We start from the raw sequence: 25,837 nt of genomic DNA on the forward strand, positions 1-25,837 counted from the left end.
GTGTGCAAATACCAACAAGATTTAGTCATCAAAATTTATTGTGTTGCAGGAGCGCCCTCTTCTGATAAAAATCAGTACTGCAGAATCTACAAGTATATCCTAGCTGTAGTCCTCTGACTCCAGTTAAGGTCTTAAGTAAACTACTGTCAGATAGGATTAAACCAAACCCTCCTGAGACCTTCAATGTGCTAATAAATTCACAAAATTAATGAGAATTTAAAACACACAATAAATCCCTGTGCTGGCACACAAAATATAATTTTTCACACTGTTACGTGTTTTTTTTATTGCATATCTACGGTATCATGCAGCATTTTCATAATATCACTTTTTATTGATACTCCTACTAAACTATAAAAAATGTGACATTACTGGTGATTCAAGGTGGCCTAATAATAGTGCGTAACAGCATTTTCACCTTTTGCGTGACCCTCCAGCTCTGAACCCTGTGACTTCCCACTGTTTAGAGACTGTCAGGTCTCTTCTCTACCATTTTCTCCTTCTAACATCAAGACGAAGAACATAGTGTTTTCGATTAACCTAAAAAATATTAATTATTTTAATGGTTATGCCCCTTCCCTCACCCCTAGCTGATCTCCCAAAAGTGCAATTCTTTTGACACCTGCTTCACTGTAAGAAGAGCATCGGCAATCAGTGGAAAAAAGTTGGGTATTACAGCCCCCTTTAAACAGGGCGTACGAAGAAGTAACTTAACCCCTTAAGGACAATGGGCGGTCCCTAAACCCATTGAAAACAATACATTTTGTCATTAAGGGGTTAAAGTGTCTATTCAACAAGCCCTACATAACATTCAGCATAGCCTGTGACTTCATAAATTGCTTCACAAACTGTTTAATTTCTTGAAAACTATTCTTTAATTGTGAAATATTATATATATCTACGTTAGTCATTTGTGTGAAATACGCACACCGTTTCTATATAGCACTCCACAATATCACAATCTCCCCGTGCGTTTCGTCATTCGTCAGCCCGGAATAAAGTCAGTTCTATTACACTTAATTGTGATAATGAGAGACAATGTGGACTCCCAACCTATAATTGACCCCACCTAAATGTAAAATGGCCAACAATTAAAGGCTTTAGTGTTTAAAGCGGGTTAAATATAGTAAAAACTGGTTTTATGTGCCCAATAAATGTTTTGACTCCATATTTTCCCATTACAAAAAGAATCGAGCTCTATAAGTCATAGAGTTCTGTTGCATTAGAGCAGAAATCAATGCAAAAATGGCAAGGCGCAAAAAATACTTCCAAAAAGCAGGGGTTTTGGTTATTTTCCAATCAAGTCAGCATATGCTCTAATATACTAAACTCTATGCTTTCCTGGACATATAGCTTTTAGAGCAGGGCAATCCAACTTTCAGCCTACCATGCGCTCGTTTCTGGCCTGGGGAGACCAGCAGGATAAGCAGCAAGGGCGAGGTGGCACGGGGGTGATTGCTCCCCCTGGGCCCGTCCAAAATTCTTTAACTCACCCCTGTTGCAGAGGCAAAAGTAGAATGAGATTACGTCATATCCCAGCGTGCTGTGTCTGGGCAGCACCCAAGGTAAATCACTGGTGTTAGTGTGAGTGTGTATTTGTGTTAGTATTCTGGGGCCGGTTGGATAAGCCCTGCCATATGCTACATGAGCATAAAAACGCAACATGCATATCCATATCCAGCCATTACTTACAACGTTATTCGGCCGCTGGCCTTAAGGTGCAGGACCGCCTCGTTATCCTCAGTCCTATCATGGTATGGTCCAGTAGGTAGGAACATTTTCTTTAATTGCTATGGTGCTACGGCCACTTTTAGGGTGATTACTTTCATGTAAGCAGTTTATGAGGCCAAAAGATACATTCAGTCTCTTTAGTGAGCTCAGTTCTTCAAGCGGTGCAACAGAAAACTGCAGGCTGTGTGAAGGGGCCCATGCTCATGTATGAATCCTGTTTTGGATCTAAATGGCTGTGTCTTGGACCATACCATTAAACGTGTAAAATGAGTGCATACGTGTGTGCAGTTGTATTATGGGCCAGTGATATGTAAGCACCTTGCGTATGCGTATGACACTAAACTGTCCTCATTGTGTTCAATTAAAACAAAATTCAAACGATTAGACATCTTGAAGGCCGTTTTTTTCTTTGTCTGCAATACCACGGGCTCTCCATAGATGGCGCTAGTTAACTTCAGTTACTGAGATGAAAGCATTCTTCCAAAATCCCCTGCAGTCAAAATTATTACTTTATTATCCGCCAGTCAGGTTCCTTCTGTTTATCTAACATCTAAGGTTTAAGATTTCATTTCTAGCAATTTCTCTGCTCTGTAGCCCAGGGTGGGGAGAAAAATAAAATCTTTATTTTATTGACTGAAAAGTTTCCCCATAACAAAAGTTACAGTATTTACTTATTTCAGACCTTGATCTCAGATTATTTTCTTCTGGCTCCAAATGGATCACATTCCCAGCTCTAACATACAGGTATTTATTCATTTTAACCCTTTTGGTTATGGAAGGTCAGACCACACATTGCCATAAATACTGTCGGTGGAATTTTCTTTGTGTAGAGTCCAAGGTTTACAAATCAATATTCTGTCCCTAAAGTATTTATACCCTTTCGTGTACTAGAAACATGTTGATACTAGATAAAATGAGAGATTCCAACTTTTTTATTGAACGACATGCAAAGCCACTTGTTTGGCTGATTTGGTTGCCTTCTGGCCATCTGTGGCTACATGAGTGGGACACAAAAAGCCACTGACCTAGAAGAGGGAGACCTTTGGGTGGCCTACTCTGTGAAGCTCCCAGGTATTTGCATCAGTGTCTAAATATGGAACCAGATCATGTCCCGGCAACCTTTACATTTTATAGGAATCTGTAAATATGCCCCCCCTGCCGCATAACAAGGAGCCTCAGGTTCCCTGCAAAATCACTAATCAATGGTAAAAGGGAGATCCCTGATCCTTCCTTGATGTTCCTCATTTAAAATTGGGGCGCCATGATTTGACATCATATCCCAACCCCTAGAAGTAAGCATAGCGGTACGGAGCGGGTGGCAGGCGGCGCTGCCCTGGGTTAGGCCTGAGGCAGAGCCGAAGGTAAATCTATCATTGTCTGTCCTAACCTCAACGTGTGAGGAAAGGGATTTAGGGGTAATTATTTCTGAGGATTTAAAGGTAGGCAGACAATGCAGTAGAGCAGCAGGTAATGCGAGCAGAATGCTTGGCTGTATAGCGAGAGATATTAGCAGTAGAGAGAGGGAAGAGCTCATGCCGTTGTACAGAACACCGCTGAGACCTCACTTGGAGTATTGTGTACAGTACTGGAGACCGGATCTCCAGAAGGATATAGAAATGTTGGAGAAAGTGCAGAGAAGGGCTACTAAAACGGTTTATGGATTACAAGATAAACCTTACCAGGATAGGTTAAAGGATCTTAACCTATACAGCCTGGATAAAAGACGGGACAGGAGGGATATGATAGAAACATTTAAATACTTAAAGGGAATCAACAAGGTAAAGGAAGAGAGTTTATTTAAAAGGAGAAATACTACCACAACAAGAGGACACAACCATAAACTAGAGGGGCAAAGGTTTAATGGTAACATCAGAAAATATTACTTTACGGAAAGGGTAGTGGACGCATGGAATAGCCTCCCAGCAGAAGTGGTAGATGTTAATACAGTAAAGTCATTTAAGCAAGCATGGGGTAGGCATAAGGCCAAGCTAGATATAGGATAAGGGCAAGTACTAAGGGAAAGTACTCAGAGGTTGGGCAGACTGGATGGGCCTACTGGTTTTTATCTGCCGTCACTTTCTATGTTTCTATATATGCAGTCTGTGCATACAATAAAGTACATCATTCATTGAGTCAGAGAGGATTCCTCTGTTCAGTGTGTCCCACATAAATGGCTGCTTCTGGAGGACCTAAACACCAATATGGCTGTGTGCCAATCTCTCTCATAGAAAGGAGAAGCCTCAGCTAACATTCAAATGGCTTAATGAACAGTGCCAAGTCCCAAGCAAATGCTGTATGCTGTGGTTTTAACCCCTGCACGACAACCAACGTGCCAGACACCCCACGAAAAGACGTTGGGTGTAAAAAGTGATCTACTAGCAAAACAATGACATCTAAAGAAAGCCCTTCTTGACAATATATAACTTGTGTGGGTTCAGTAAAAAAAAAAAAATTACAGCTAAACACGAGCACCACAGAAATGTTAAAACAGCCACTGTCACAAAGATTACAAAAACATAAAATCAGCCATTGTCACTAAGGGATTAAAAGTGGTCTTATCGTCCTAGCAACCAGCATGGCATGTTGGCACATATTGTACCGGTATCATTGGTTATGCAGCGCTGGGCCCATGTAGTTAGCCAGGGTACAAGGTACCATTTTGCAGCTTTCTAAATGGGTTTTTCACAGAGAAGTAGTTGACCTCTTTTCCTGTGCAAGAATAGCTGAATTCTTGTTCATATTCTCATTCTATAAATGGTGTAAGCATTACTTTTAATCATAGCTTGCTCATTTATATCACCCACATTCTAAGTATTTTTAATTCCCATAAGGTTATTGTCCCGCTTATCTGTGGCCCATTACACTAATGCCGAAGCTGCACTCCATCAAGGTCAACCACGAACCATCTTACTATCTTCCTCCATTCATGTTATTCCTGCACACTCCAAGCTACATGTTCTCAAGATGAGTGAGAACCTAAGTATTGGAAATAGTTAATGTCTCGTAAGTATAAGTAGCTGGAACTTTATCAACGATCAAATAAATTTTGTATTCTAGGGTTTATCGTGGAATTAGCGCTCCTACGTTTTATGAACCCCAAAGAGAGATCAGTGACTTCAGCCATAGCGGACCACGGAACCCAATGTTTCTGGTCTACAGATTGTGAAGGTGAGATCTCTCTTGTTCTGCGGTGTCAGCCGAGTTGGACAGGGTGTCTCCGGGTGTGTTCCAGGAATGCTGAAAATCTGCTCAGGCAGGCAGAGACAGGCTGGGATTATCTTGTCAGCGAAATAATTTACTGACACCCTGTCCGCAGGGCAAAAAGAGGGAGAGGGGAGAGGTGCAAGTTGGAGCCTGCACATTGGGAGGTAATGTAACTGCAGAACTCAGGTGGTTCTTTCTGCTTTGCACTTATTATATGTAGTATATTTTAATTATTACGTGCTAACATATGCACTTTAACTAAGGAGTAGTAGAACATGTGCAGACGTATAATAAGTCCAGTAGTCTACAAATATTATTATCAGGGTACAATAGATATCAATACATTAGGAAAGGTGGTCTCTGCCCCGTAGCTTATGTAGAATGTATGTAGTATGTAGAAGGAAAGCATTTAAAAAAAAAAACAATAAATAAAATTAATAATTTATTTGGTTTGAGCATATATGTAAGTAGTCCCATGGATGGTGGTATTATTGTTAGTGAGATGTCATGCAATGTATGCCCTTGGTTGGGAAAACATAAGGATTTATCTTGTGGAGGAAATGATGGTTTTCTCTTTTGGCCAAACTCAACTAATCACAGAAGATCAGAGAAGATAAACTGATCTTCTTCTCAACTACTTTTAACTAAATTTAGTTAAAAAAGCTGAGAGTTCCATGACTCCAGCCACAAAAGGTTGTTTTTCAGATCTTCTCAAGGCCTTAAATCACTCACTATACGTTTGTTTAACAGATGCTAGGCACCCTAGGTTTTTTGGGGGTGTCCTAAAAAGTTCAATTATTGGGGGCTTGAAGGTAAATGCTTACAATTCGGACTTCTTCACCTTCCACTGCAGTGTTTTGCCGTGTACACTAATGAGCGTCACTAAGTAATTCAGCTGCTAAGTATATCAATCCTACAGGCCTCCCATGGTATCTGGAATATGCAATAAATCAAGTGTGTATCATTTTATCTGTCATTCCAAAGGTTACCATTTTAAGGCAACAGGAATCATGAAGGCAAGTTGAGGGGATGGTGGGCATTCTATCTGTGTGTCTGTCCTCGTGTGGCCAATATGTTTTCATGTTTTTTAATAATTTTTATACATATGAATGCAGAGATACCTAAATCACCTTTCCTTAAGAAATATGAAAAAAACGAACAGTTAGGACAAAGGGGTTTATTTAGTAATGTGATAGTTGCAGTTTTAACTCACAGGCTTTGCTATGCATTGGGAATGGACAACCCCAATGAGCTTCTCCTGCAAGAAAAGTTAGGTTCCTTCTGTATAATATTTATAAAATGCAACGATACATTATATAAGGCCAGCTCAGAAGAAACATGCCAGGTTTGGTCCTTCATAATGCATAGTAAAGCCAGTGAGTTGAAACCACAGCTCTCCTGCAGACATCCAAAGCCTTGTGGAGTCCGTCTCCAAACCCTCTATCATACCAATGAGGAGTTTGGTTCTGTAACTAAACAAGGACTGGTAGAACTACCAGCAACCAGGCCAAGCACTCGGAATGCCCTAACAAAAGTGACCACACCAGGGTCGGGCTGGACCAGTTTTGCCGGTGGGCCAGCCAAGTATTTCCAGGGCTGCTTTTCATTCTCAGTCTGGCCCTGGACCACATTGGACATTTTATCCAGAGTAAAACGGGTTTTCAGAATGGTTCTGTAGTTATATTTCACAGCCTGGGATTGCAAACCTAAGTCTATTTTCCAAAAAGGGATTTATTCTGAAATACTGAAGCCACACACCATGGGTGAAGTCTGTTCCAAAGTAAATTACCCGAGAGACGCTTGGCTTGCTAATCTTCTGCACACAAAAGCAGAAATTGAATCCGCTCCCACGGGGTGTGAGAGGCTAGGCTGAACCTGCAGCCCAGACACACCTGAAGCTGTGAGTCACGCAGGGAGTAGCCGCCACTCGACAGACCCATCCTCTGGCCATAGGAGAGACTTTAGAGAGCGTTATGAGAAAAGACGTTTTCATTCTGCAAATACAGAAACTAACATGGAATAACTAGCATAGAACACGGCTGTTGCAAGCTGGACAATGTTTACATCCGAAAATAATGTTCCGTTCTATAGAACACTGCCCTGTATAGCTGAAAAGGTAGATGGACCCTCTCTGATATCTATTAAAGGGCTTAGTGCCGGTTGAATAAGTTCCGCGTGACCTATGGTGGTTGATCAGTTGGGGAAAGTCTAACTGGCAGGGCTGGGTACGAGGATCCAGTTTTATTAAGATTCTATGAATTCATTTACTTTTGTTAAAGGTTCTAAAAGCAAAGAATGACTTCTTATTAGAAGGCAGAGAAGACCATAGGACCTCACCTAGTGCATGCGCAATTCTCAAATCAAAGATTGTGCACAAAAAAGAGGCAAAGATGGGTGTCCATTAGTCAGTAAGACATGTGATGTCCTAACGCTGCTCATGGAAAGTTGGTGGGTCATGAAGAGGCCCTGGAAAGATGAAAAATTTAGGTTTTCTGTGTTGCTAGGACCACGGCTCCCCCCATTCATAAAGGGACATAGGCAGCATCTTGTACCTTAAATTCTTTAGGATTTTACCCCTTTTTCAAGATCTCAGAATGAATGGGCAGACTTTCAAGGGCACAGAGTCTAAAGACAACCATTTAATATTCTACCCCGATATATTGATATTTAATAATTTCTCCCTGGTACATCACTACTAAAAAACCTTGCTTGAATACAGGTGACACAACAGGAACCATTATTAGACCTTTGTTATAGCCACTATTAACAGGTGACTACTACAATAGGACCATTGAGATGGACTATTAAATAGTTAGTTTTTAACGAGTTTCAGTTCATTTAGAAGGTCCTCAAGTAGAATTCTCTTATAAATGGCCATAATTGTGTCCAGAACTGTTCACTGGTGCCTAGTGTCCGTAACTTCAAAAGGGGTTTTTGGAAGTTGGTATCTTTTTGTCCTGTAGGACACATCCTGGAATTGACTTTTATTGAAGTTTATATTTATGTATTACACACATATATTGTTTGCCTTACATATATACACATATATGTAAGGCAAACAATGGCGCCTGTATGTTGTATAGTCTTGCAGATCTCCTATTCTCTGTTGGAATGTAGAGGTGTTCCTTGGTACCATGGGAAATAAAAGAGGTTCTCACATTCCTCCCAATCCCTTCCCTAAGGGCTTGGCCCTGACACGCAGAGCTATGTCAGCCAAAAACAGCTCAACACACCCAACTCCTTGGGGCAGATTCCTCATATAGACAATTAGCATCATACAAACATGCCTTGCCTTATCTGGAGCACGTACAACTTTCTCAAACACAATACGGGCACGGACAGTCATGTTTCTAATATAGTTATATTTCTGCAACATTTACTAATAAAGATAAATCTCACAGTAACAATATACTTTTTGTACTATGTGCATCTAAATATGATGCTGAAGAAACATACCAGTTTTTGATCAGTGAGTTTGCAGGAGAGGTGAAAATGTTTAACTCTCTACATAATAAAAAAGCCAACCCTAGCGAGCTTCTCCTGGACTGAGTTGGCCCTGCATAATGCATGGGTATTGTGTGAGTATTTGCACCAATGTGTGTGGCTAAATTATTGTGTGTCTGCATGTATTAGTGTATATGTTTGTGATTCCTTGAACCCATTCTCTCAGCCCATTGCACCATATGATAGACAAATCATCAAAGCTGCAGGTAAAATTCCAAGATGGACGCAAGTTCCTCTTTCTCCCATCCCTGATGGTACCCATGCAGACCTGGTAACTCTGTAGTAAAGAACTAGGAGTATCTATTACATCATTGGCACAGAAGCCTCCGCGCCATGGGCTCCTGGAGAGGGCCTGAGGGTCAGCCTCCTTCCTATAGACTATGGGCCCTGGCCTTGAAAGGGGTTCTGTTTTTGGGGAGATGGGTACAGGGGGTATAATTTGGCTACTTCTTCCCCCTGGTACAGAGTGCCACATTTCCACAAGTACCAGAGACTCTATAGACTGTGGAGCTCGGACACAGATTTGGGGTTACTGCATTTTGGGAGGGGGTTTATGTGTGGTGTGTTACTCTCCATTGGGTCAGGATTTACAGGACAGAGACCTCTATGACCAGTATTTGCACCTGGATTACCATCCTCCCCACAGACTACAATAGCGCCCCTCTACTGGGCTGAGTGCAAATACATTTGCCGTGTGCAAAGGAGGACCTGATGAAGAACTTTGTGTGGTTTGTTGTGTCTATTGTATGTGAATTACCCCCTTGTACTGTTTAAATACCCCTGTGTTTCCAAATAAACTGAGTCCTGTTTTCACCTCATCATGAGTGCTGTGTGATGCTTGGGGTGGGCTGCTTTGCCTTTTTACCCAAATGAAACTCTCAAGCAATTTAAGATATATATAGCACAAAAAAATATATACAAAAATAGAGGAACGTACAACATAAAAAGCATAAAAGCTATAAAAAAAAATCAGATTCCAAGTTGCTGCTAGAATAATAATGACCAATAAGTACGCAAAACAAAGCAAGAATTCCGTGCATACCCAACAAATACATTTAAAAAACACCTATCTAAGGTTAGATTTCCGTCCAGACCTCAGCTTCTGACTTCCAAGTATCTTTTGGTTTGTGCACAAAAGAAGCTTACAAAATACATACAAAAAATGTTTTTGAAATGGCTCAGCAGATGCGCACCCCCCCCCCCCCATGGGTAAAACTAGCAATACAGTGAATATATGTAAAAAATTCATTTCTTACTCCTGGAATTGATCTGGTTAGACAAGCGTGCCTGAGGTTGTCTGAAGAATTTGTACAATTTATACGATGAAATGTCAGACAAGTATTTCCAGTAAGGAATGTTAAAAGAAATATATTGATTACATGGTGACAATGGTTTACTAGCCCCGTGGGCTGACACATTTATATTTCAGGCATGATCTGTAAGTTTCTTAGAACCAAATAATGTGTTCCAACACAGTCAATGTATAAACGTTTGTTGGTTCAGGGTTCTGATTGTCCAAAATTGTTAATAATAATAGGTAGACAAGATGGCCCAAATGGTTCTGATCTATTTGTATCAGGTTAGTACTGGGGTCTCGCTAGTGCATGCGGATATGTTTGATGTTTTTGTACGTCCTTTTGTCAGGTCATAACTGGGACTGTGTTAGCCTTTTTTGTTGGTACACCCAGCAGAGCAGGAGATGCTGAACATGGTCTCCTTGCTAAGAGTTGAAGAACCTGTGCATGTATGTGAACAACATTGGGTTAGAAGAAGACTTGTGCATTCGTATTCTGAAGAACATGAAAACGGACACACATAGTGCGCTTTTGTTGTTCAAACCGAATACCGAATAAACCAATATGGCGGCGGGTAAACGTACACAAAGAAGCACAACACGAAGAATCTTGAGTTAGGGTGAGCATGTGTTAGTGTACGGTGTTAGGGTAAGTGTGTGTGTGTGCATATTATGTTAGAGTGAGTGAATGAGGATGTTAGCAGATGTTGATACAGTTGATATAGTGAGTGTATATTACTGCATATGTTAGAGTGAGTGTGTTATATTTTTTTATGTTCGTGTGTGTTAGCTTTGAGGAGATGCAGTGCCTGGAAGAGAATTGTGACACGAAAGGGTTAATAAAGAGGCATGTTTTCCAGCTAGTTGTGTGCAAAAAACTGAAACTTTGTTTCAAAATGATATGTTGGAACAGCATACCCCTACACATTCTTGTACCCCTCACAAAGAATAAGTTTCTAGATGAAAGTTAGAAGGCAGAAGGTCCAGGATTGCCCTATATGGCAATTGGGACCCTATAGCCCCGCTGCTCCGTAGGCCAGGAACAAGGGAGATCTCTGATATCCCCAACCAGACCATTTATGCTATGGAGGTCAGTGCTGAGCCAGCACAGTGTCTAACACGCTGTACCCAACACCACGTGTCCTTCTGAGGCAGAGCACATTATCTCAAGCCATATCCAAGTGCCCAGTGAAGCGATCAGTGAAGCGATCAATGGAGTGATCAGTGGCCACTGAGGTGGCTCTTGGTGACTACAGAAAAGACAAACTGTAATACACCACTACTCTTTTATATACTCACATAGGGGTCCTTATAGATAACTGGGATCCCTAAGCAACTGCTAAAGCATCCTACACTGTAGCACCACTATTGCCCCAACATTTATATGAGTAGTGGAGCGATATAGTGCTCAGTGGTTTAAATACTGAGTGGTGAGACAACATTGTTCTATGTTGCATGAATAGCCAATGGCGTGTAAGCTGCAGATGCCACAGTCTTAGAGCGCCACCTTGTGTCCGTGTACAAGTACTGCTGTTTTTCAATGTTCAGGTAGATCCATTCCTAATACTTTCACTGCCATCCAGTGGCAGGTCTTATGTCTTAACCAAGCTGCATATTATCTGATGTTCAAACTATGTGCATAATGTATAGGGTAGAGCATGATATGTATCATAGCTCTTCCACCTTGCTAAGTTCCCTACTTGTTTGTGTATGGATTCCATATCAGTTTAAGGGCTGGGGGCTTAGTATTTGTAAAAATGTTATAAAAGTGTGTTGGGAACTATTACGCTTCAATGTCTCCTACGCAAACCTTACCTGTACATGTTAATGCATCCATAAATTGCAGACCGCTGTATGACAGTTAGCAATAATCATGGCATATTCTAGAATAATTAAATGTGTTTTATGATAGGAAAGTTATTTTGACAAAAGCCTTAGAAAGTTCAATCAATATATACTTAGATTAACCCCTTAAGGACAATGGGCGGTCCCTAAACCCATTGAATACAATGCATGTAAGGGCTTTGTCATTAAGGGGTTAATCATAGTTTAAAACATGTAATACAACAGTGCCACCTGCTGGTCAAAAAAGCATCTGCATCGGACCATTAACACTATGGAGAGCTGTGCTGCACCACATTTCCAATAAGAGTGGAGTGTCGGGATATGACATCATATCCTGACGTCCAGTAGTAAGGACAACGGCATGGAGGGGGCAGCAGGCAGCTCTCCCCTGGTTTAGGCCTAGGACAGTACCAAAGGTAAATACGCCACTGCCTCTATGAGTATATATATATATATATATATATATATATATATGAGTTGCGAATTTATATGTTCTGCAAGTGAGTTCTCTCTAGTGAATTTGCTACAAACTCGTAGTTTTAGCCAACTCACAAATACTTACTGTTTAGAGAATAGAATTGTTTAGTGAGGAAACATGTAAGAGCCATGGGTAAAGTAGGTAACTGCTTTCCCCAAGTGAAATATGGGCTTGGGGAAAAGGTTGCGGCATTGCGCTTAAGGAATACCCTCAGTCTCGGTGGCCCTCCGCACACTGCACTCTATATCCACCCATGGCTCATCCGTGCCAGGAAACCAGGTTGTGACATCATATCCCAGAACCTTAACTGACTTCATACATGGTACATCTACTGACTAGTAGGGAACAGAAGAGACATATTTGCCTGTAAACATTATTTTTTGTTTACCTTTTCCACTCTGGGCCTCCTTGTTTTGTTTCTATTCGTGGGGGTTTGGTAATTCTTATTTTCCCAGAAAAATGCTGGGAACAATCGTAATGCAGCATTGCCACCTAGTGGATGGAAAGGGTTAAACAGTTTTTTTCTGTACCATTTATGGCAGTTTTATTTAAGAGTGACTAATTAAGGTAATAAGCATAATGTGCTTGAAAGGTGCTTGTCCTTGGATTCATCTTGGGTTCCTGTTACCTGTATGCCTGTCCCATGTATGTTTAGGTTCCCCCCACTATATTAGCCTCTACCACTTCTGATGGGAGGCTGTTCCATTTATCTACCACCCTCTCTGTATAGTAACACATTCTTACATTACATCCAAAACCTCTGACCCTCAAATCTTAAACTATGGCTTCTTGTTCTACGATTTCTCCTGTGAATGTTACATTTAACTCTTTCCTTCTGTGAGGGTATTTGTTCAACTGACAGCTTCTTACCACATGCATATGTTGTGAAATCATACAAATGACCAAAGAAATGCAACAATAAATTCTTTATTTTTGGCATGTTGTTATGTTACAGCATCTTAAAACCAGGACAATAAACACCCGTGGTGGATTCCCATAGGTTTGTACTGCTAATGAAGATAGATCAAGGAACACCAAGAAGAACTTAATTATCTCTTCCAATGAGCAATGGTAGCTTAGACGTGTTCTTCTCCAAAATTAATGACCAGCGGTTATATATGGATGTACCGAAAATCCTACACTCTTGGGTATTAGCTGAGCTGGACCGTTGATGCTGTGGTCAATGAGATCCACTAATGGTTTCTTCTAGTTTTTTCCATAACCTCCATCCACTGACTGTCTGTTGTGGTTACATTTTCTAAATCCCATTGTTTATGACTTTTCAACCATTTCCTCGACCTTTGCCGATACAACTTTTCCATCCACAATTTCTTCTACTACCGTCTTCACCTTTTTGATGCTGGAAGACGTGATGGTTTCTTTGCTGATGACAGCTGTTTATAGAGCAGAAACAGATCAATAAAACATGTGACATCTGGCTAAATTTAGAGATATTGCACTATTTTACTGTAAAAGCTGCATACATAATGTGTGCATTTTGCTACAATGAAAAAACAGCTTCTTTTACTTCATCTCTCAATCCAAGTAAGGGGGCAATAGGGTTGTAGGACCGAATTCAAACTGTCATGGTGAGGCTAAGTATCTAGATCATTCATGAAGATTAGAGAAACGTCAGTGCAATCGGATAACTGCTCAATAATTAAGTTTAAAGGGATCGCTCCCATCCTGGTATTAGGCGTAAAGAGACCTCTCCCATCTTTATGCCATTAGAGAGGGCTGTCAAATACGGCTATAATGGCAGGAGTTCTGCTGGGTATGGTTAAATGCCTTTTTTTTTTGATTTGTTAGACATTTGTGAAGTTTTTCAACCCATAATGCTACCTAGTATGACCCTAAACACCTGTCCCTCTCCCAATTTCTCACACCCCGGCCTTGAAATCTACTGTCTTTCATAAAATGATTGCATGATCCACTGGAGGATCCCCACCGCTGAACCACTAAATATCCTAGAGAGAGACATCTGTGACCTCCATAACTCACCTTTCTGTGTTTGTGTTGGCTGGACTGTCAAGAAGCTGAAGAAGACAGAGAAAAGAACAAGTTAATAAATAACATTATCAACCCAAATGATCTCCTAGAGTATTATATTTTTAGTTTTTCTGATACAATTCTTACAGACACAAATTTATACACAACTACATAAAGAGAAGGACGCACATTAACTCCTGAAGTTTGCTAAAAAATATGGAATTTTATTGACATGTCCACTTTTACCATTATCTATCTAAAAATAACATAAGTAATTCTAATCATGTGTCTGGAATTTAAACTCTTCTAATTTACTGGTCCTCTACAAACTATCCTGTAACCAGAGTTCCCAACTTAACATAAATATTTAGAGACTAATAACCTGGAATCCTCTCCTTCCAGCAGGCGCCTGTAGGTGGCGATCTCCATCTCCAGTCTGGTTTTGGCATCCAAGAGCCGTTGGTACTCCAGAGAGTGATGCTCTGAGTCAGACCTCACGTTTTGAAGATCCAGCTCAATCTGAGAGATCAAAGCTTGCAGACGCTCCAGTTCAGCCCCGTACCGAGCTTCTGTCTCCGATAACGTGCCCTCCAATGCGTGTTTCTAGACAGATTGCAAAACATTGATATGAACCAAACAAGCACGAAATGCAGAGGAGTAAGAAGAAACAATGACATTATGTGAATGAATGCCATTAAAAAAAAAACAAAAACATTCTCACAAGTGGAAATTCATAAAGATACGAACCATATGCTGGAGAGACTGAAGCTCGATTTCTAGGCTCTGTACGGTGCGTTTCATTTCGGTGACCTCTGTTTTTGATGTCCGGAGAGCAAAATCGTTGCTTGCGACTTCCTTATTTAGATTGTCACACTGTGGAAAGAATTTCAATGATATTTAACATTACAACCCAGAAGGAGTCTTAATCTAATTATTTAATGCTTAAAACATCTTACAGAACTTTGGGCTTGTGGTGGGCCTGACCTTATAAACCTTCATTCTCTAGTTGAGAGTTTTAGCTTAAAGTCGGATATAACTGTGTTGAAGAAAAACCAATCTCAGCAGAACAATAATATTCCCCTCACAAGTACCTGGGATCTGTGCCACATCTCTACTTCTTGACGGTTCCTCTCGACCATAGTCTCGTACTGTTCCCTTACTTCTGCTAGGATCTTCGACAGGTCGACCGGTGGGGCAGAATCCAGTTCCACGTTAACATTACCTCCGACCTGATCCTTCACAGTCAAGAGTTCCTGGTGAAGAAGGAGATATGGTTATGGTTGCAAACAAGACCAACAGGAAGAAATAAAAACAAATTACCCTCTAGTAAATCTCTACCATGACCAAACTCTAGGCCTAGATTTTGTTTATAAATTCAAATGTACAGAATATATGACTATATAGGTAATTTTGTTACAATTTCCTCCATCAACACTTCATCCAAGAGACCATTCTACGTTTGGGCTTTCCTTTTTTTTTTTTTTGTTAACTTTTTACCTCTTCATGGTTCTTCTTCAGAAAAACGAGTTCTTCTTTCAAGCCTTCGATCTCTAGCTCCAAGTCTGACCTGTTAATAGTCAGCTCATCCAACGCCTTTCGTAGGCCCGCAATGTCACCATCCACGCCAAACCTCATGGCGAGCTCGGACTCATACCTACAAAAGAAGATAGCGTTCACCAACTCTGGTTTTTTTTTTTGGTTATGAATATTGCTTTTTACCTACAGATAAAACTGCTTAACTATAATATTTCCCCTGAAAATATATGTAATAATATAGCAAAATCTATATGTTCAGAAGGTAGAGTTTTGAGCTAATCCACCACCCTAAACCCAAGATGAAAAGCATGTAGTAGACAATGAATGCCCTCTCTACCATTTGCCATCATTAGTGTCATGTATTGTCCACTTTACTTATACATCAAAAGGAAACATAATAGAGAGAATCCTTTCAAAAAAATGAATTTCCGGTGCTTACTTCATTTTGAAGTCGTCTGCAGCCAGTTTGGCATTATCAATCTGCAGGACCAGCCTGGCGTTATCAATGGAGGCATTGTGGATCTAAGGGCAAGAAGAGGACAGGATTTCACATAAAACATAAAACAACAACTGTTACATTAACGCCGGCGCGAAGCGTTCTATGGAACAGGTACACGGCTGTAGGAGTTACCTGAGCGCTCAGCTGGTTGATGGCGTCATAGTAGTGTGTAAAATCGTGTTTCCCGCTGGCAGCTTTCCTCTCATAAAACTCACGGATTTTAAGTTCCAGCTCACCGTTGGCTTTCTCCAGCGATCGAACCTACAGAGAAAAGGGCAGTCTGTGAATATCTGGACCAAGACACAGTAATAGAGTAATAAAGTGACAGGGTTATAAGAAGGAGTAAAGGGGAGAGGTTATGTGGAGTAATAGGGGGTATCACAGGGAAGGGTTATGTGGAGTTATAGGAGGTATCGTAGGGAAGGGTTATATGAAGTAATAGGAGGTATAGTAGGGAAGGGGTATATGGAGTAATAGGGGGTATCGTAGGGAAGGGTTATATGGAGTAATAGGGGGTATCATAGGGAAGGGTTATATGGAGTAATAGGAGGTATCGTAGAGAAGGGTTATATGGAGTAATAGGAGGTGTCGTAGGGAAGGGTTATATGGAGTAATAGGGGGTATCGTAGGGAAGGGTTATATGAAGTAATAGGGGGTATCGTAGGGAAGGGTTATATGGAGTAATAGGGGGTATTGTAGGGAAGGGTTATATGGAGTAATAGGAGGTATCGTAGGGAAGGGTTATATGGAGTAATAGGAGGTGTCGTAGGGAAGGGTTATATGGAGTAATAGGGGGTATCGTAGGGAAGGGTTATATGAAGTAATAGGGGGTATCGTAGGGAAGGGTTATATGGAGTAATAGGGGGTATTGTAGGGAAGGGTTATATGGAGTAATAGGGGGTATCGTAGGGAAGGGTAATATGGAGTAATAGGAGGTGTCGTAGGGAAGGGTTATATGGAGTAATAGGGGGTATCGTAGGGAAGGGTTATATGGAGTAATAGGAGGTATCGTAGGGAAGGGTTATATGGAGTAATAGGAGGTGTCGTAGGGAAGGGTTATATGGAGTAATAGGGGGTATTGTAGGGAAGGGTTATATGGAGTAATAGGGGGTATCGTAGGGAAGGGTTATATGGAGTAATAGGGGGTATTGTAGGGAAGGGTTATATGGAGTAATAGGAGGTATCGTAGGGAAGGGTTATATGGAGTAATAGGAGGTGTCGTAGGGAAGGGTTATATGGAGTAATAGGGGGTATCGTAGGGAAGGGTTATATGAAGTAATAGGGGGTATCGTAGGGAAGGGTTATATGGAGTAATAGGGGGTATTGTAGGGAAGGGTTATATGGAGTAATAGGGGGTATCGTAGGGAAGGGTAATATGGAGTAATAGGAGGTGTCGTAGGGAAGGGTTATATGGAGTAATAGGGGGTATCGTAGGGAAGGGTTATATGGAGTAATAGGAGGTATCGTAGGGAAGGGTTATATGGAGTAATAGGGGGTATCACAGGGAAGGGTTATATGGAGTAATAGGGGGTATCGTAGGGAAGGGTTATATGGAGTAATAGAAGGTATCGTAGGGAAGGGCTATATGGAGTAATAGGGGGTATCGTAGGGAAGGGCTATATGAACTAATAGAGGGTATCGTAGGGAAGGGTTATATGGAGTAATAGGAGACGTTATAGAGGGTCTTATGGAGCTATGTTTATATCTAAAGTTCTAACCTAGAACAGAATAAGACTCCTCTGTTATTTATGACGTACGCTCCGTTAGGGGTGTCTATTAAGTGCTCCCCAAACAGCACAGGTGTACTCACTCGTTCCAAGTAGGAAGCCAGGCGATCGTTCAGGTTCTGCATGACCTCTTTGCCATTGTTTTGTAAGACCACACTTTCCTGGGCGTAAAACCCCACTCCGGTGCCAGAGCTGACCGGGCTGGCACTAACGAAGGACATTCTGACGCTGCCAGCACCTCCTGCGACACTGCGGGCCCGGTGTACCCCAGAGCCCACCCCTCCGAAACGCATGGACTGGGCAAGACTTCGGCTGGAGAAGCTCATGTCGACGCTGTAGATATTATAAGAGGAGTTTGGAATAACGGAGCTTTGGAGGATGAGCTGGATACCTTAGCCTCCCCTTTACCTGTCTTATATACCCCATCCAATGGGAGGGTCTGTAACGTTATCTACAGCGGGGAAACCCGCACAACCACCTGAATGTTTGCACAAAAAGAAAATTCCTTCAGGTGAGTATGCGGGAGAGCTGTTATCAGATAAATCCTGGAAATTCCTGTTTCACAAGGTTTTATCCCTGGAAATAAACACCGACCAAAAGTCACGTTGGCTACATGCAGGCTGGCTGAATTTTTGGGGGGACCTTTTATTTTAACAGCACCCAAACCAAGCAAATTTTTGCTTAATATATTGAATGAAAACATATCGATGATTACCAAATGTCCCCTTTAAATAAGAACGCTTGAAAAAAATAATGTGCTACAAAAGGAATGAAGCCTGTCACTTTTAATCTCAACCTGTTCTGCAAACTATGGGATGTATCAAATTTTTATTAAAATTAATAACTTTTATTAAAAAAAAAGATATAATGTGTGTGTGTGTGCGCCTTGGGAGTTCCTTCACACTAAATGGCCATATTTTGAATCCTAACGTGGCTGTAGCGCTTAACATTTTTATTATTATTTATTGTTTTATTTAGCGCCATCATATTCCGTAGCGCTGTACAATGGGTAAAATTAGCTTACAATCTAGAGATAGAACTGGATCACTTTTAACAACAAATATATTTATAGGGTTGACCAGATTATAGGATTAGGAGATTCACTTTTTCTTAAATGTCATAAAACTTTATATTTTAATACACGTCAACGTTTTATAATGTGGCCCAACCAATTCCAACCAATGCAGGTTCGATATACATGTTCTAAAACATAGCATGGATATGTAACTGGCCGCTTAACATTTTTATTATTATTTATTGTTTTAATGGCAATCATTGGCTAAAGAACCAGCAGAGCCCCCGCATCTCGTCACACCGGTCTGTGCCGTAGAACCTGTTTGGTTGTTCAAGTCACCCGATATTGGTGCTTCCTAGTGATACCTTCTGGCTTCATAACTCCTATTAATAATACAAATACATGCATATGCGGTGAAAATAGTGGCACGCTCAGACAAAACTTGGTCTTGGCTCTTTTTTTCTACTCATTGACTCAACTTTGAAATAAACTCGGTGTAGATGTGTCTCCTGGGCTGCCATAGCACCAGACATCCCAAGCAGCTGCCTCGGGCACCCAAATCATAAAGACGTTATCAGTTATCAGTTTATTTATTACTCTGAATACGATTGTACAGAATTTTTTAAGCATACTGGACAAAACAAGATTTGGGAAAGTGACAAGCCCAAGTAATGTGTTGGACTTGAATATTCCAATCCATTATACATCCATCCCTCATAATATCATTTTTATTATCGGGGGCTTAAAGGAGCGGTCAGGTCATTTTTCTATGACTTACTGCTACTTTTTAACTAAAGCCCTACCCTGTGCGCCAGGTATTTGAGTGAACCTCAAGTTACGAGGAGTATAAGCAGTACAGCTACTATTCTTTTATGAGGATGTTGCATTAACCTCGCTCATTCTTAAGAAGTGCTGTAGCCAAAGGCTGTGTATTTCTGGACAGCAAACTTGCAGGCTGTCAATCATAAAGGGTGTGAGCGCCTTTTAGCGGTAAGGACATCATTTCATAATGAAAAGCAGATGCCTACAAGAAATACAAAACCCGGAGGATACATTAAAGGACCGTCACTTCAAAATAAGTTATATGTACAGTGTTCTATCTATGGGACAAGCACAAAGCTCCGTTTCTAAGACAGTTGCTGCCGGTGTTGTGATGGAGGCTCCCAATGGTCTCTCTAATTAAATATTGCTGCAACTACGAGAGGTGAGGGAGCCACCTGGTTGCTCAGTATGAGTCAAGTTGGAGCCTGACCCAGGAACGGCCTGTTAAGCCACATGAGAACCAGGCTAGGCTCACTTGCAACATGAAGTCTCCCCAATCATCGGGAGTCATCTTTTGAGGTTGACCACTGCGAGAAACAGAAATGATGGGCTTGTGTTGTCCTTGTTCTCTGACAGAACTCTGTTCTTTTAGGACCAATTTCACTTGCTTTCAGCCATGATAGAAAATGACGTAATAAACATCATGGGAATCAACAGTTTACATTTCTTTATTTTAGTCAGCGGTGTCAACAATGGTATTTACTAAAAAAAATTGTATCACTTAAATGTATAGCAAGGTTGATCTTATGTTGCTATAAAGACTGTTTGCTAGCTATGGAATGAAGAAGTCACTTATCATTCCAAACAATTATCTCAACAAAGGAGAAATCTGTTAAGTTTCTGGGAGGGGAACCCTGATGAAGAATGCCAGATAACAACAAGAGAGGTCATTTGATGAGTGACCCAACCTGTCCAGACAAGTATTAACAGGTCAGGGTTTTTTAGTTAGAACTGGACAAACCAGAAGGTTCCTTTTCATCGATGTGTCTCAGTGTATAAACACCCCTACGATGCACCCAGGATACTAAAACCATAAAAAAATGTGTTTTCACAATGTCCGAGAACATACATTAAAGTTAGTCCTAGGTCAATGGGAGTCATTGACTTTAATGGTTTCATATAATAAAACCAATTTCCTGGCATCATTTTTATAAAAGGTGTCAATATGCTCCTTGGAATTATTAACCCTTGAAAGTAATACACAAGGATACAAACTGCTAAAAGATTTTTATATTTATCTTTTAGAGAGCTTACAGTAAAATCTGATTTTTGATTATAGATGTAATGTATGAAGGTGCGTGACAGCTGGGGGACTACTGCCCTCAGGGTTGTTTTGATTTCAATATTTGTGGTCAGTCCCATTGTACAGCACTACCATACGTGATGGTGCTATATAAATCAATAAATAATACTAGAAGTCTTCTTTTCTTTTTTTGAGTATGTTTCTCTTCCTATTATTCTGTCTAGAACATCAGTCTGGGACCAGTAAATAATTTACTATTATATGGCTGTATGTGTTTGGATATATGTGGATACAATAGACCTCTAGTGGTTATAATGTATGAAAGACATGTATATGAATGTAAATTAGTATAATTTAAATCAATTATTTACTGGTCCCAGACTGATGTTCTAGACAGAATAATAGGAAGAGAAACATATTTAAAAAAAAAAAGAAAAGAAGACTTCTAGTATTATTTATTGATTTATATAGCTTGTTAAATCCCTCCAAGTTAAAAATAAAGCCTATTTGTCTTCCCCAGGGGCCCCTTGTTTGAAAATAAAATATTATTTTTTCACTAGGGACCCTCATAATACTAAAATACATCTAACCCCCATGTTACATGTCCCTATTTATGGTAGAGATGCAGGGGAGTGTGGGACTGGGTGAGGCTCCCTAGGATATACCACTCTGATGGATGCCTTATAACAGAAGGAAGAATACAGTGGCCCTCTAGTGGATACAAAGCATACAACATTTTTACACAGGATAAGGTGAATGCCTGTGACCTCTAGTGCTTGCAAAACATAAAACACTTTTACACAAGATAAGATAGTGAAATCTAGTGGTTAAAAAGCTTTAAATGTATTATTAATTATTGATTTATACAGTACCATCATATTCTGTAGTACTGTAGCAATATGGGCAACATATTATATCTGTAAAAATTATAATCCAGTTGTTATTAGCGATTCTTTCAGACCAGAAAGCATTATCCACAAACAAGATATCTGAAATATATAGACCTTTAAACCCATCAAAGTCAAAGATGCCACAACATATAGATGACACACGGTCATCTTTGGAGGCAGAAGGTTGAGGGTTTCATTTCATGCTGTTTTGTCATGTCCATCACAGGATTTAGCAAACCTGGAAAAAAAAGTAAACACCAACACTCCTTCACAATCGGCAGCTTCTCTGAGCCACATCATAGGGCCTTGCGAGGATTCCAAACATTTACAAAGATTCATAACATTTTAATCTCACAGGCCGTTGCTGCACCCCATTGATCAGTCCTTCCACCCAGGTGTTATGCTGTACCCCCGTCAATGTTTGCCTCAGTATATAGTGATAGGTGTTATGCTGTACCCCTGTCAATGTTTGCCTCAGTATATAGTGATAGGTGTTATGCTGTACCACTGTCAGTGCGTGCCTCAGTATATAGTGATAGGTGTTATGCTGTACCACTGTCAGTGCATGCCTCAGTATATAGTGATAGGTTTTATGCTGTACCACTGTCAGTGCATGCCTTAGTATAGAATGATAAAAGTTATCCTGTACCACTGTCAATGTCTGCCTCAGTATATAATGATAACAGTAATCCTATACCAGCATCAATGTTTGCCTCAGTAAATAATGATAACAGTTATGCTGTACCACCTTCAATGTTTGCCTCAGTATATAATGATAGCAGTTATGCTGTACCACCGTCAATGTCTGCCTCAGTATATAGTGATAGGTGTTATGCTGTACCCCCATCAATGTCTGCTTCAGTATATAATGACAACAGTTATGTTGTACCCCCATCAATGTTTGCCTAATGATAGAAGCTATGCAGTTTTAAAGTGTGTGTGTGGGGGTGCCACATACAGGATCCGACCCAAGTGCAAAATACTCTAGGTACGCCCCTGCTTCACGATATTCTTGTAAGAAACTTTTGGCTATTAATACCACCACAACTGTTCTAGCACTGCATCATCCAATGAATACCTCATCCCAGATACACCCAGACACACACACACCAAGACAGCTTCTGCCACTTCGACACCCAGACACAAACACCAGGACAGGCTCTGCCACACCAACACCCAAACACATACCAGGACGGGCTCTGCGACACTGACACCCAAACACACACACACACCAGGCCAGGCTCTACCACACAGACACACCCAAACACACACCAGGACAGGCTATGCCACACTGACACCCAGACACACACCAGGAAAGGCTCTACCACACCGACACCCAGACACCAGGACAGGCTCTACCACACCGACACCAAAACACACACACACCAGGACAGGCTCTGCCACACGGACACCCAAAAACACCCACCAGGACAGGCTCTGCCACACAGACACCCAAATACTGTATTTGCTTGATTATATTATTTATTACTACAGTAAGTACAGTGCACACACCAACACCCAGATACACACACCAGGACAGGCTCTGTCACACCGACACCCAGACACACACACACCAGGACAGGCTCTGCCACACCGACACCCAGAAACATGACTTATCTATGCATGTGGGGTATTTCTGTACTCAGGGGGTGCTACTGAACACAAATCAAGACCTATTTTGTTCTTGCACATATTCACTCAGAGAAATAAACATGGTGAAATTGCAAAGTGGATGTGAAAAATGTCTTCTTTTTTTTGTTAGACTATCTTTGGAAGGGGCTGGTATATACTTTTTTTATATACTTTTGTTAAGCAGCTTTTTTTGTGGCCCCTGTTGGGGTGCATACCACATTTTTTTTTTAAAAATCTTGCTTAGAAACAGCAATGCCTGTTATTCATATTTAACCCTGTAAGTGCCAAAATAAATAACAATTCCAGGCATATGTGATGTTTCCTAAAACAGGAAAAATACCTAAATCCACTTTTGGCGTTTTTTTTTTTTTTATTTGCACTGGTTATATATAGTTTTTATAGGTGAAACTGTGAAAATATTTTTTCCTAATTTTCCCCACAGTTTTAGGTATTTTTCATACTAAATGATGGTTTATATATATATATATATATATATATATATATATATATATATATATATATATATATATATATAAGAATGCTAAGCTATTATTATTTCAAAGGAAAGCCCTACTTGTGCTGAAAAGACAATATATAATGTGTGTGGGTGCACTACTGCACTAAATGAGTTAGTGGGTAATCAGAGTTAAATAAAGTCATAGCAAAACCACAAAAACTGCCCTGGGCATTTAGTGTAAACATGGCAAAAAAGAAAACTGGTCCTGAAGGGGTTAATCTATCAGCCCACTAGCAAAATGGTGGCTACTGCCTCAGTCCCACCCATAAACTCCCATAATCACAAACAAGCAGCGCTCATTGGGCGGACCCTTGTACGTGCTGACGTCAATGCCTGAGCTGGGGGTATATAAGGTAGCGCAGAAGACAGACCCATCGTGTACGCGCTTAAGAAACTTGTTGGTGCCGAGCTTCGCCGCCGTTCCCACAAAGCAAAACCCGTTCTATCGTATGTCAGCTATCCAGAACCTCCAGGCTTTCGGTGAGTCACCGCACGTTTATTTTTTTGTGAGCCGTGGGGTGGATTTGTTGTTACGCGGCCCCGTTACCCGTTAATTTGCTTAATATAACGTTAACACTCCTCACTGACTGCCGGTTGATTTTGTTTGTTCTCGGTGCGTTATAAGAACATCCACGTTTAACATGGGGACGTTTGTAGCGACCCTATGCTGGTTCGGCGTTGTCTCAGTGCCGGTGGTTCTGAGATGGCGGCTGCTGGGGCCTCCTTTCCTGGGTAATGGCCAATATTTGGCTTGCGTCATGACGCAGGTGGGCGGGGTTGGGTAATACTTCCGCTTGTCAACGTTCCTCAGCTTTTATGGTTACAGATACTTTTAACTCTTTGTTGTAGGAATGATATTGAGAGAGAGATATATATATATATATTTATTTTAGGGTGTTAAATGCTAAAGAACTTTACTGGTTAATGTCTGCTCTGCTTAACTTGTATTATGCTTCCCTGTTTATTTCAGACCCCTTTGCTGATGCAAGTAAGGGTGATGACTGGCTCCCAGCCGGGACAGAGGATTCCATTCATATAAGGATTCAGCAGAGAAACGGCAGGAAGACCCTTACAACTGTTCAAGGCATATCTGATGACTACGACAAGAAGAAACTAGTTAAAGCCTTTAAAAAGGTAGTTTATTTCTGTTCTTTATCCCATGCACTGACCGCTTGTGCATCAGACAGCTCGTACTTACACTCTGCGATCCTTAATTGTAATTGCAGAAGTTTGCTTGCAATGGTACGGTGGTTGACCATCCAGAATACGGAGAGGTGATCCAGCTTCAGGGAGATCAGCGTAAGAATGCGTGCCAGTTCCTTACAGAGGTAAGATCTTTTGCCTTTGCTAAACATTCTCTAGTCTATATTCCTGCTTTCATTAAGGAAATGCTCTGTGAATTATGCATAATGTTGGAATAGTTCTCTTAATCTCTGTGTCTCCTGCAGGTCGGCCTTTGTAAGGATGACCAATTGAAGGTCCATGGGTTTTAGCGTTCCAGGCTTTCTGCTTTACATTGCCAAAGGAACCCTAGGAAATGCCTAAGGACTCCGACACGTGGCAGGATTTTAAGTACTTTGTTTTGTGTGTACCTTGATGTTAAGAACTGTAATAAACCTTTTAAATTGCACCATGTATAATCATTCTGCTGGGTTAATACAATCTAGGTATCTGTCTAGGGACACCTCTCCTAGTTAAGGTTAGTAGTTTTTGGGTTTTTTTTTTTTTTTTCCAAGCGTGCTCACAGGTGTAGGGAAAAGAAAATCAAAAGGCTGACATGTCATCTCCATAGACCACCAGCAGCAGTAAAATGGGTGGTAAAGAGCTCAGTGACTTTACACGTGGGAGCCATCATAGGATGCCATCTTTCTCAGGTGTCTGTCCATGAAATCTGACATGCTCGAGCTGCCC

General features: G+C 40.9%; 2 protein-coding genes across 2 annotated transcripts; one reads left to right on the forward strand and one right to left on the reverse strand.

The window, feature by feature from the left end:
• Window positions 1–13,328: 13,328 nt before the first annotated feature.
• Window positions 13,329–18,133, reverse strand: LOC149274384 (keratin, type I cytoskeletal 47 kDa-like). Its single transcript, XM_089505575.1, has 9 exons — window positions 17,891–18,133; window positions 16,213–16,341; window positions 16,021–16,103; window positions 15,543–15,699; window positions 15,137–15,298; window positions 14,793–14,918; window positions 14,421–14,648; window positions 14,058–14,076; window positions 13,329–13,450 (listed from the first exon to the last, which is right to left on the reverse strand). Exons 1-9 carry the CDS (start codon window positions 18,131–18,133, stop codon window positions 13,329–13,331), a joined length of 1,269 nt encoding a protein of 422 aa, XP_089361701.1.
• A 6,242-nt stretch (window positions 18,134–24,375) lies between these two features.
• LOC149274385 (eukaryotic translation initiation factor 1-like) lies at window positions 24,376–25,419 on the forward strand. Its single transcript, XM_089505566.1, has 4 exons — window positions 24,376–24,406; window positions 24,897–25,060; window positions 25,153–25,254; window positions 25,375–25,419. Exons 1-4 carry the CDS (start codon window positions 24,376–24,378, stop codon window positions 25,417–25,419), a joined length of 342 nt encoding a protein of 113 aa, XP_089361692.1.
• The last annotated feature ends 418 nt before the right edge of the window (window positions 25,420–25,837 follow it).

This window comes from Sceloporus occidentalis, unplaced genomic scaffold (assembly GCF_023333645.1).
Source record: "Sceloporus occidentalis isolate IW3139 unplaced genomic scaffold, rSceOcc1.0.p SCAF_335, whole genome shotgun sequence".
In the NCBI taxonomy this organism is placed as follows: domain Eukaryota; kingdom Metazoa; phylum Chordata; class Lepidosauria; order Squamata; family Phrynosomatidae; genus Sceloporus; species Sceloporus occidentalis.